Genomic DNA, 12,894 nt, shown 5'->3' on the forward strand with positions numbered 1-12,894 from the left:
AAATAAATCAACATCCCTTCCATGATTGTTCTTCCTTGCTGTAAAAGCCTACGAGTTTCCTGGACGTTTCAAATGAATTAAAATAAGAATTTACTTACCGATAATTCTATTTCTCGTAGTCCGTAGTGGATGCTGGGGACTCCGTCAGGACCATGGGGAATAGCGGCTCCGCAGGAGACAGGGCACAAAAATAAAGCTTTAGGATCAGGTGGTGTGTACTGGCTCCTCCCCCTATGACCCTCCTCCAAGCCTCAGTTAGGATACTGTGCCCGGACGAGCGTACACAATAAGGAAGGATATTGAACCCCGGGTAAGACTCATACCAGCCACACCAATCACACCGTATAACTTGTGATCTGAACCCAGTTAACAGTATGACAAACGTAGGAGCCTCTGAACAGACGGCTCACAACAAATAACAACCCGATTTTTTTGTAACAATAAATATGTACAAGTATTGCAGACAATCCGCACTTGGGATGGGCGCCCAGCATCCACTACGGACTACGAGAAATAGAATTATCGGTAAGTAAATTCTTATTTTCTCTAACGTCCTAAGTGGATGCTGGGGACTCCGTCAGGACCATGGGGATTATACCAAAGCTCCCTAACGGGCGGGAGAGTGCGGATGACTCTGCAGCACCGAATGAGAGAACTCAAGGTCCTCTTCAGCCAGGGTATCAAATTTGTAGAATTTTGCAAACGTATTTGCCCCTGACCAAGTAGCAGCTCGGCAGAGTTGTAATGCCGAGACTCCCCGGGCAGCCGCCCAGGACGAGCCCACTTTCCTTGTGGAATGGGCCTTGACAGATTTAGGTTGTGGCAAGCCTGCCACAGAATGTGCAAGTTGAATTGTGCTACAAATCCAACGAGCAATCGTCTGCTTAGAAGCAGGAGCACCCATCTTGTTGGGTGCATACAATATAAACAGTGAGTCAGACTTTCTGACTCCCGCCGTTCTTGAAATATATATTTTCAATGCCCGGACCACGTCCAACAACTTGGAATCCTCCAACTCGTTAGTAGCCGCAGGCACCACAATAGGCTGGTTCAGGTGAAACGCTGACACCACCTTAGGCAGAAAATGAGGACGCGTCCTCAGTTCTGCCCTGTCCGTATGGAAAATCAGATATGGGCTCTTATATGATAAAGCTGCCAATTCTGATACTCTCCTGGCTGAAGCCAGGGCCAGTAGCATGGTTACTTTCCATGTGAGATACTTCAGCTCCACCGATTTGAGCGGCTCAAACCAATGGGATTTGAGAAAATCCAAGACTACATTAAGATCCCACGGTGCCACTGGGGGCACAACCGGGGGCTGTATATGTAGTACTCCTTTTACAAAAGTCTGGACTTCAGGAACTGAAGCCAATTCTTTCTGGAAGAAAATCGACAGGGCCGAAATTTGAACCTTAATGGACCCCAATTTGAGGCCCATAGACAATCCTGTTTGCAGGAAATGTAGGAATCGACCCAGTTGAAATTCCTCCGTGGGGGCCTTCCTGGCCTCACACCACGCAACATATTTTCTCCAAATGCGGTGATAATGTTGTGCAGTCACCTCCTTCCTGGCTTTTACCAGTGTAGGAATGACCTCTTCCGGAATGCCTTTTTCCTTTAGAATTCGGCGTTCAACCGCCATGCCGTCAAACGCAGCCGCGGTAAGTCTTGGAATAGACACGGTCCCTGCTGAAGCAGGTCCCGTCTTAGAGGTAGAGGCCACGGATCCTCCGTGAGCATCTCTTGAAGTTCCGGGTACCAAGTTCTTCTTGGCCAATCCGGAGCCACTAGTATCGTTCTTACTCCCTTCTGCCGTATAATTCTCAGTACTTTTGGTATGAGAGGCAGAGGAGGGAACACATACACTGACTGGAACACCCACAGTGTTACCAGAGCGTCCACAGCTATTGCCTGAGGATCTCTTGACCTGGCGCAATACCTGTCCAGTTTTTTTTTTTTTTTTTTTTTTTTGAGGCGGGACGCCATCATATCCACCATTGGTTTTTCCCAACGGTTCACAATCATGTGGAAGACTTCTGGATGAAGTCCCCACTCTCCCGGGTGTAGATCGTGTCTGCTGAGGAAGTCTGCTTCCCAGTTGTCCACTCCCGGAATGAATACTGCTGACAGTGCTATCACATGATCTTCCGCCCAGCGAAGAATCCTTGCAGCTTCTGCCATTGCTGTCCTTCTTCTTGTGCCGCCCTGTCTGTTTACGTGGGCGACTGCCGTGATGTTGTCCGACTGGATCAACACCGGCTGACCCTGAAGCAGGGGTTTTGCCAGACTTTGAGCATTGTAAATCGCTCTTAGCTCCAGTATATTTATGTGAAGAGACATCTCCAGGCTTGACCATACTCCCTGGAAGTTTCTTCCTTGTGTGACCGCTCCCCAGCCTCTCAGACTGGCATCCGTGGTCACCAGGACCCAGTCCTGTATGCCGAATCTGCGGCCCTCTAACAGATGAGCACTCTGCAACCACCACAGAAGAGACACCCTTGTCCGTGGCGATAAGGTTATCCGCTGATGCATCTGCAGATGCGATCCGGACCATTTGTCCAGCAGATCCCACTGAAAAGTTCGTGCGTGGAATCTGCCGAATGGAATCGCTTCGTAAGAAGCCACCATCTTTCCCAGGACTCTTGTGCATTGATGTACAGACACTGTCCCTGGTTTTAGGAGGTTCCTGACAAGTTCGGATAACTCCCTGGCTTTCTCCTCCGGAAGAAACACCTTTTTCTGAACCGTGTCCAGAATCATTCCCAGGAACAGCAGACGTGTTGTCGGGGTCAACTGAGATTTTGGAAAATTCAGAATCCACCCGTGTTGTTGCAGCACTACTTGGGTTAGTGCTACTCCGTCCTCCAGCTGTTCTCTGGACCTTGCCCTTATCAGGAGATCGTCCAAGTAAGGGATAATTAATACGCCTCTTCTTCGCAGAAGAATCATCATTTCGGCCATTACCTTGGTAAAGACCCGAGGTGCCGTGGACAATCCAAACGGCAGCGTCTGAAACTGATGACAGTTTTGCACCACGAACCTGAGGTACCCTTGATGTGAAGGGCAAATTGGGACATGCAGGTAAGCATCCTTTATGTCCAGGGACACCATAAAGTCCCCTTCTTCCAGATTCGCTATCACTGCTCTGAGTGACTCCATCTTGAACTTGAATTTTTGTATGTACAGGTTCAAAGATTTCAGATTTAGAATAGGTCTTACCGAGCCGTCCGGCTTCGGTACCACAAATAGCGTGGAGTAATACCCCTTTCCCTGTTGTAGGAGGGGTACCTTGACTATCACCTGCTGAGCAAACAGCTTGTGAATGGCTTCCAATACCGTCGCCCTGTCTGAGGGAGACGTTGGCAAAGCAGACTTTAGGAACCGGCGAGGGGGAGACTTCTCGAATTCCAACCTGTAACCCTGAGATACTACCTGCAGAATCCAGGGGTCCACCTGTGAGCAAGCCCACTGTGCGCTGAAATTCTTGAGTCGACCCCCCACCGTTCCTGAGTCCGCTTGTAAGGCCCCAGCGTCATGCTGAGGGCTTTGCAGAACCCTGGGAGGGCTTCTGTTCCTGGGCAGGGGCTGCTTGCTGCCCTCTCTTACCCCTTCCTCTGCCCCTAGGCAGATATGACTGTCCTTTTGTCCGCTTGTTCTTATAGGACCGTAAGGACTGCGGCTGAAAAGACGGTGTCTTTTTCTGTTGGGAGGGGGTCTGAGGTAAAAAGGTGGATTTTCCGGCAGTTGCCGTGGCCACCAGATCCGATAGACCGACGCCAAATAATTCCTCCCCTTTATACGGCAATACTTCCATATGTCGTTTGGAATCCGCATCCCCTGACCACTGTCGCGTCCATAAACTCCTTCTGGCAGATATGGACATCGCATTTACTCTCGATGCCAGAGTGCAAATATCTCTCTGCGCATCTCGCATATAAAGGAAAGCATCCTTTAATTGCTCTATAGTCAATAAAATACTGTCCCTATCCAGGGTATCAATATTTTCAGTCAGGGAATCCAACCAGACGACCCCAGCACTGCACATCCAGGCTGAGGCGATGGCCGGTCGCAGTATAACACCAGTATGTGTGTATATACTTTTTAGGGTAGTCTCCTATCTGCTGGATCCTTGAGGGCGGCCGTATCCGGAGACGGTAACGCCACTTGTTTTGATAAGCGTGTGAGCGCCTTATCCACCCTAGGGGGTGTTTCCCAGCGCGCCCTAACCTCTGGCGGGAAAGGGTATAATGCTAATAACTTTTTTGAAATTAGCATTTTTCTATCTGGGTTAAACCACGCTTCATCACATACATCATTTAATTCCTCTGATTCAGGAAAAACTACAGGTAGTTTTTTCACCCCCCACATAATACCCCTTTTTGTGGTACTTGCAGCATCAGAGATATGCAAAGCCTCCTTCATTGCCGTGATCATATAACGTGTGGCCCTACTTGAAAATACGTTTGTTTCATCACCGTCGACACTAGATTCAGTGTCTGTGTCTGGGTCTGTGTCGACCGACTGAGGTAAAGGGCGCTTTACAGCCCCTGACGGTGTCTGAGACGCCTGGGCAGGTACTAACTGGTTTGCCGGCCGTCTCATGTCATCAACTGATTTTTGTAATGTGCTGACATTATCACGTAATTCCATAAACAAAGCCATCCATTCCGGTGTCGACTCCCTGGGGGGTGACATCACCATTATCGGCAATTGCTCTGCCTCCACGCCAACATCGTCCTCATACATGTCGACACACACGTACCGACACACAGCAGACACACAGGGAATGCTCTTATCGAAGACAGGACCCCACTAGCCCTTTGGGGAGACAGAGGGAGAGTTTGCCAGCACACACCCAAGCGCTATAATATATATGGGAACAACCTTATATAAGTGTTGTTCCTTATAGCAGCTTAAATATATCCAGTATATCGCCAAAAAATGCCCCCCCTCTCTGTTTTACCCTGTTTCTGTAGTGCAGTGCAGGGGAGAGTCCTGGGAGCCTTCCTCACAGCGGAGCTGAGCAGGAAAATGGCGCTGTGTGCTGAGGAGAATAAGCCCCGCCCCCTATTTCGGCGGGCTTTCCTCCCGTGGATTTAGATAACTGGCATGGGTTAAATACATACATATAGCCTTAATGGCTATATGTGATGTATTCTTTTGCCTTAAGGTAATAAAATATTGCTGCCCAGGGCGCCCCCAGCAGCGCCCTGCACCCTCCGTGACCGCTTGGTGTGAAGTGTGTGACAACAATGGCGCACAGCTGCAGTGCTGTGCGCTACCTTCATGAAGACTGAAGAGCCTTCTGCCGCCTGTTTCCGGACCTTCAATCTTCAGCATCTGTAAGGGGGGTCGGCGGCGCGGCTCCGGGACGAACTCCAGGGTGAGACCTGTGTTCCGACTCCCTCTGGAGCTAATGGTGTCCAGTAGCCTAAGAATCCAATCCATCCTGCACGCAGGTGAGTTGAAATTCTCTCCCCTAAGTCCCGCGATGCAGTGAGCCTGTTGCCAGCAGGACTCACTGAAAATAAAAAACCTAAAAAACTTTTTCTAAGCAGCTCTTTAAGAGAGCCACCTAGATTGCACCCTGCTCGGACGGGCACAAAAACCTAACTAAGGCTTGGAGGAGGGTCATAGGGGGAGGAGCCAGTACACACCACCTGATCCTAAAGCTTTATTTTTGTGCCCTGTCTCCTGCGGAGCCGCTATTCCCCATGGTCCTGACGGAGTCCCCAGCATCCACTTAGGACGTTAGAGAAATATGTTTTTTCAAATGCAAATTTCTTACACAACACTAGTGCACAAATGGTAGCCTATTCTCTAGCAATAGCCAAGTGTATTAGAGCCTGTGACCAGGGAGCACAAGCAACAGAAAAGGAAGGATCAGTAGCTGAATGAGGGAAAAGATCTAGGTGGCGGAAGGCAATCGCACCTTGGTTGGCATGATCTACCACAATATTTGCTGATGCTGCTTAGTTCACAAATTCCCTATTCCTTATCATTGTTGGTTCATAGTAACTGTGTATGTCTGCACCTCGGTGGAGGTCCCCAATCCACTGCAAATATCAATATTATTTAAGCAAAATGTAGTAGTATATATTTCACTAATACTACAGAGTATTGAAACTACCAACATGAAACCCAACTTGTTTTCCTTTACATCAGTGGTGAAGTGGTGGTAAGGTCCTGTGCTAAAATACCACTGCTATATGGCAGCTGTGCTTTGCTGCTTTGTCCAAGAGTTGTTAGTACTTACAGTACTTGAAAAGTAGGAAGAACCTGTGAAGAAACGAGGAAGGACTCTCTCTATATAGAAGCAACTCTTGAAAACCTGGCCATAATGGCTGGGATGTCGTTATGTTATTAAGATACTACCAATATAACATGTTGCCAGCAAACACATAATACTCATTTGATTTTTCCTTTCACAACAATTAATTATCTAGACAAGCGACTATATCATCACATAAACACAGTTTACACCTTACTGATGAATTACCAATTTTTTTACATCATTATAATCCCCCTATGTGTACTCCCAATAGTATTTAGTGAGGTCACAGAATGTCTATACTATTAGGGAGATAAGGTACACTTATCCCCGGCAACTCTGCACCTGAGATTTTTAGAATGCTCATAAGCTAGAAGCCCCGATAATGGGAACCATCATCCCTATCTTTTTACCAACACATATGCCGGATAAATGACACAATAAAGAGGAGTATTTTTCCCTACATTAAACGTATGCTGTTAGGGACAACCTCCTGCTACTAGATAGTTGTCCTACCCAACACATCCCCTATATCTATATGAAGATATAGGTACTAATCACTAGTGATCTTTTTGCTCACAATATGAATTCAACCACTGCTAATACTGTTCTTAAACATCAGTCTCAGTCCTACTGCCCAGCCCCTGTTTACGGGTGTTCACTTATTAGGGTGAGACCAAGGATGTGACAAGATATGAGTTAGACACCGGTTTTATATTATTTTATTCTATTGTATTCTATAAATACCTTTATTACTGCCTTCTTGCGTTACAGGGTAATGATTCATTACCTTTATGATTTCTATGACTAAGATATGATAAACATGCTCCTGCATTTGACATTGCCTATACTGTATTTCTCCTTATGATCCTTCGGCGACCATGGGATAGCATGTCATTATATCCCACAAGGATATATTGATACCAGAATAGGTGTTACTAGCAATGGATTTACCAAAATTGACACCAAAGGGCAGACGCAGCAGATCGTAATATACACCATACGTTCGTGTTACCATTGACAACCACATATTTCTTGAGAATTTGGCTATCATCTAATACTCCTATCCTCGGGTAAATGACTAAACTTAGATACTGACATCGTGCGTTAACAAAACGCTGTAATTATAGCTTCACCAGAAGCCATCTCCCGCATATACGGGAATCTGCCCATAGTGATGGCACTGTGGCTACACTAACTGTTAGGTTACACAGGATATATAAGAAATAATCCAGTCTGATTGTTGCCACACTACTTTGTTCCACAGTGTCCAGTAACGTTGTGACACTGGATACGGAACACCTGCTCCTGCTTCAGATACCTCCCATTCATTGCGTCATAGTAGCTGAGAGCGAGATCTGAGGACTTTGACTTTAAACACCTGAAAGGTATATACCTCCATCCGTACGCCTAATACCGGAAATAGACCGGTGGAAGCTGGGGGTGAGCTGTTCTCCTTGCGAACAGCCACACGGTTGGAGAATTAACACAGCTTGGAGCTTAATATAAAAGGTATAAATGTTATGATTTGGCGGACCTAGGGTTAAATACCCTCTTCCTTAGGAGTCCGATCTTGCTCTTTACCAGCCTCCAGAACCCATGGGGGTAAATTTACTAAGATGGGAGTTCTATTTCAGATGGGATGTTACCCATAGCAACCAATCAGATTCCAGGTATTATCTTCTACAAGGTGCTAGATAAATAGAAGTAGAATCTGATTGGTTGCTATTATCAACATCCCATCTTAAATAGAACTCCCATCTTAGTAAATTTACCCCATGTCGATTTATTGTGCACTGTGATTTATATATGTCTTTGCATATGTTAAACTACTTGGGGCTAGCATTGAAGTTAGCAGTACATGATTACCTTTGCAGAGTTTTGAGACATTGGGGGTAATTCCAAGTTGATCGCAGCAGGAATTTTTTTTAGCAGTTGGGCAAAACCATGTGCACTGCAGGGGAGGCAGATATAACATGTGCAGAGAGTTAGATTTGGGTGGGTTATTTTGTTTCTGTGCAGGGTAAACACTGGCTGCTTTATTTTTACACTGCAAATTAGATTGCAGATTGAACACACCACACCCAAATCTATCTCTCTCTGCACATGTTATATCTGCCTCCCCTGCAGTGCACATGGTTTTGCCCAACTGCTAACAAAATTCCTGCTGCGATCAACTTGGAATTACCCCCATTGTTGCCACCACAGTGGAACTCAACTTTAAAGCCTCTGCTACAATTGATATTGTATCTATTTGTGGAATAATTGATTTGGTTTGTAGCACGGCTAAAATTGCAAAACACACCGTCTCCTATTTACACATTTCTTCAGGGCTGGATAATATGGGAGCGCAATCAGTTCTCTCATCAGATGCTCTGACCATATTGTTATCATCTGAAAGCAGAAACGAAGTCACGCACCCCCAATCCAGCCCCTTCTGCCTTTCCATTGGCTGGTGTTAATAAGGATCTCTCACCCCTTATTCGATGCCTTCGGCAGATGCAGGGCAGCAGAATCCTGAAACCACCCCAGTAGCCATGCCTTTTCTATCTTAAATGTGTGCCGATATCCTGCTGGACACACTCTGAGATATCAGAGAAAATTGCATAGCTATTGACCAGTTTCATTGAAGTACCTGTGTGTCATTTTCAATACACGTGTGTCTAAACATGTTTGTCTATGTTTCGCCCCTTTTAATTGAACCCCAGTGTTCTGATATTATTAGAACTTTTTATTGTAAAAGATAATAAAAGTTAAGTTTTATAAATTAGGAGTTTTTTCTGTGACGCCAAAGACATCCCAGCCATTATGGCTAGGTTTTCAAGAGTTGCTTCTATATATAGGGAGTCCTTTCCCGTTTCTTCACGGGTTCTTCCTATTTAAACTGTCTTTCACTCTCTGGTAGCACCACCACCAGATATTACATTACAAGTGTACACACTTATAACAAATATAATCTGGTGGTATTTACCTGACCCTTCTATATCCATTTCCTTATATCTTATTATTTTTCCAGTGCGATTAGTATTACCCTTTTTCCGTAGTAGTTGAAAAGTAACAGATGTAGAAAGCAGTTTTGTATTTGAAGAAATAATGACATTAAAGTTTTTTTTGTTTTTTTTTACAATTAAAGTTACGGGGTGGGATGCACCAGGCATTTCATTTTGCGTGCGATGCATCCCATCACTCATCACAGACATAGCATAGCAGCATTTATTAACACAATACTGATGTGTCCTCCTACATCTTTGTTCCGTGCGCTACAAGTCACGTAACACAAACGCGTGACTCGGTAGCACAGAGAATCTTTTTTGCAGTTTTTCCAAGAAAATTAATCTTCGACGCAAAATAATTAATAGGACACACAAGCAGCTTCTGCTGATTAAAATGATATGCAGCATGCCTATATTCTGTGTGCGACTGCGGAAGTATCTGAATACGAACTGCTATGCTACAGTGTTTTCATGGAAAATACAGTATTGGCATTTTGGATGCAGATAGAGCCGCAAATTGCACACAGAATATAGGCATGCCGCATATCATTTTAAGCTGTTTGTGCTTCTTTTTATATTACTTTGGCATCTAAAACGCATTTTTGCGGAAAAATCGCAAAAGGGCTGTTTAGCGTGACTGCAGCAAGAATGTAAGAGGACACATCTGTATGCTTAAAAACCATCTCAAAGAGCAGCTTTTCCGATAAGAGGTTTTCGGCCCAGAAGTCCTCCTGCACGTGTTGGATGAAGCGTGTGCTGTGGGGTGTGCTGGAATCTGAATCCCTCTCAGATGAAAATGCAGAAAGAAGCTCATAGGCTTCTATTGTGTAATGTCATTTTTAGATCATTAGATGGCGTCACACATCAGGTCTAAGTTCCGGAATGTATGTTTTTGCTTAAGTATTTCTGTGCACCTTTAGTATCACAGTAAATAGATCCTACAGATGTGTCCTCCTACATCATTGTTGCAGTCACGATAAATAGCACTTCTAGTCGAGCACAGCTGAGAGCGTTTACTAACGATGGGCGTCTTTTTGTGCATTTTTCCCCAAAATGGGACTGTGACTGTGGGGGTAATTCTGAGTTGATCACAGCAGCAAGTTTGTTAGCAATTGGGCAAAACCATGTGCACTGCAGGGGGGGGGGGGGCAGATATAACATTTGCAGAGAGAGTTAGATTTGGGTGGGTTATTTTGTTTCTGTGCAAGGTAAATACTGGCTGCTTTATTTTTACACTGCAATTTAGATTTCAGTTTGAACACACCCCACCCAAATCTAACTCTCTCTGCACATGTTATATCTGCCCCTCCTGCAGTGCACATGGTTTTGCACAATTGCTAACAAGTTTTCTGCTGCGATCAACTCAGAATTAGGCCCTGTATCTGCATACCTATTGCCGAGTTACAGTGTTTTCCTGGAAAACTCTGTAACATAGCATTTCATATGCAGGCAGACACACAGAATATAGGCATGCTGCATATCATTTTAATATGCAGAGTCTGCTTTTCGTCTTATTCACTAAGTGATGCAAATAAGATGCATGTTTGGCAAATAAAGACACCCAACGTTAGCAGAGCTGCCCGGGCTCTATGTATGAGTATACATCTGTATGTATTCATATAAATAAAAATGATTTAAAGCAAGTGAGACCTGAATTGCTGGTTCAAAATAAAATTTCTCCACAGATGAAATGCCAAGCTTTAATACAATGGGACAAAACTAGCTACTTATATAACATAACCAATATAAACAGCAATACTTTGAATTAACCGGTATAGTATACAGTCTGTCCTTTGTTGTACATCTTGTACAATACATTGTATATGAAACAAATTTGTAACACTCACAACCACAACACTTTTGGAAGCATCCAAGCAATGGATTACTGGTGAACTGTATCTTGGTGCTATCTTCACAGCAGTGTGGGTCCTGCAATAGTGTAAGAAATATGGATGAAGCAGTGCTCTTTACAGTGGTGAAAGAAAACTAAATTTTAACTTAGTGATACCATAACCAAATAAGGGGTATATTCAATTGAAGTCAGATCTATTCCGACATTCATTTGACGGAATGGATCTGACAATGGCTATTAAAAATAGTCGAATTGAGATGCGGGAGCTGAGACGGGGGAGAGCCGCGGGCAGACGGGGGAGAGCAGCGCTACAGCAGCGTAGCAGGAGGATGTGTCACAGCTTGCTGGAGCCGGGTGGACGCTGCCGTGACACATCCTTCTGCTACGCTGCTGTAGCCGCTGCTGTAGCGCTGCTTTTTCACGTCTCCCGGCGGCTCTCCCCTGTATCCCCCCCTCTCCTCCTCTCGGCTCCCTCATCTCAATCCGACTGTTTTTAAAGTCGGATTGAGATGGTCGGAAAGGGGGCCAAAACCTGTCGGATTTGGCCCTGTGTCCAACAGAAGCACTTCGGATTGGCAGCTATTCCGCCGATCCACGTGCTTTCTGATGAGTTGAATTCCTCGACTTGTCGGATAATTTTGGGTTATATTGAATAGGTCGGAACCCCTTCCGACCTAAAAAAGTCGAAAGCTACCGTCTTTTCGACAGACGGCAGCTTTTGACTTCAATTTAAATGATCACAGCGCTATGATGGTTAATGCAAGTTTGAACAAACTGTGTAAAGCTCAGTTCCCACCTTTGGCTGCTGTGGAACCATGGGGTACCGCAGGATGGTGATCAGGACTAAAACAAATGATTTATGGTCAAAGTAATAGGCAAAACCAGTGCTGGTGGCTGCCAGTCATAAAATAATAAATACTAAGCGCCCACTGCCATTCACCTAAACAGAATGATGTCCGGGCTTCTAATAAGTGGTTCTTGGACCAATACTAGCAGAACTCGTTTGATTGTTTGCTCCTGTCTCCTCCCACTCTCCAATGTACTATAGCTATACATTACTCCTTTCTGAGAATAGTTCTGGACCATACACAGACTCATTCTGGTATACACTAATGGTTCCCATCTATATTTTGCAACACTTTACTCACAGTTGTCAAAACATCACACAAGGTATTACCTGCAGACGATGCCTACTTTTCACCCCATAGACAATTTTTAACTGGTATGTCACAGTCTCATTCCTGCTCTCACTGTCAATTACATCTCACTAACCAGTGACTGGGCTCTCCTTGGTATTCTACCTAGAGACCAAAGTGTAACTAGGGGATATAAAATATTACTCTGATTGTTAGTGCTGCTGTATGAAAAGCCATAATTCAGATTTGGATTAGCGCAGTCACTTCTACTTTGACTGTATTTTTTTAATAAAAAAATTGTTCTATACATTTAATATGGACTGGCTTAAAACCACTTTGGATAAAAAGCACAGGACTTCCATGATATTTAGAGAGTTACGTTAATAGTCTTCCCCTTGACTTTAAATTGAGATTGTGACTCACTCCAACATACTTTGTGGTACGGCTACCGCCAACTATCTCAAGATCCCCTAATTCTCCTGGATTCTTGGCCAACTAGTGTCTATTCATTTTCTCTTGTCAGGTATGGTATGGTATGGGGTCCTACTACGCCACTCTCAGCACCTTTTTCTTTATTTGTGGTTTGCCTCTGTTAGTCTGTTTCAGCCAACTTATACCTCAGTACCTTACAACTAGTGGCGT

General features: G+C 44.8%; 1 protein-coding gene across 1 annotated transcript in view; it reads right to left on the minus strand.

Annotated features, from left to right (window-relative positions):
- MTR (5-methyltetrahydrofolate-homocysteine methyltransferase) overlaps nt 1-12,894 on the minus strand; it is a 224,570-nt gene that overhangs the window by 27,763 nt on the left and 183,913 nt on the right. Inside the window, exon 25 of the mRNA XM_063918059.1 lies at nt 11,112-11,193. Coding sequence (XP_063774129.1) covers nt 11,112-11,193 — 82 coding nt within the window. The remainder of the gene's footprint in view (nt 1-11,111; nt 11,194-12,894) is intronic.

This window comes from Pseudophryne corroboree, chromosome 4 (genome assembly GCF_028390025.1).
Source record: "Pseudophryne corroboree isolate aPseCor3 chromosome 4, aPseCor3.hap2, whole genome shotgun sequence".
NCBI lineage: Eukaryota > Metazoa > Chordata > Amphibia > Anura > Myobatrachidae > Pseudophryne > Pseudophryne corroboree.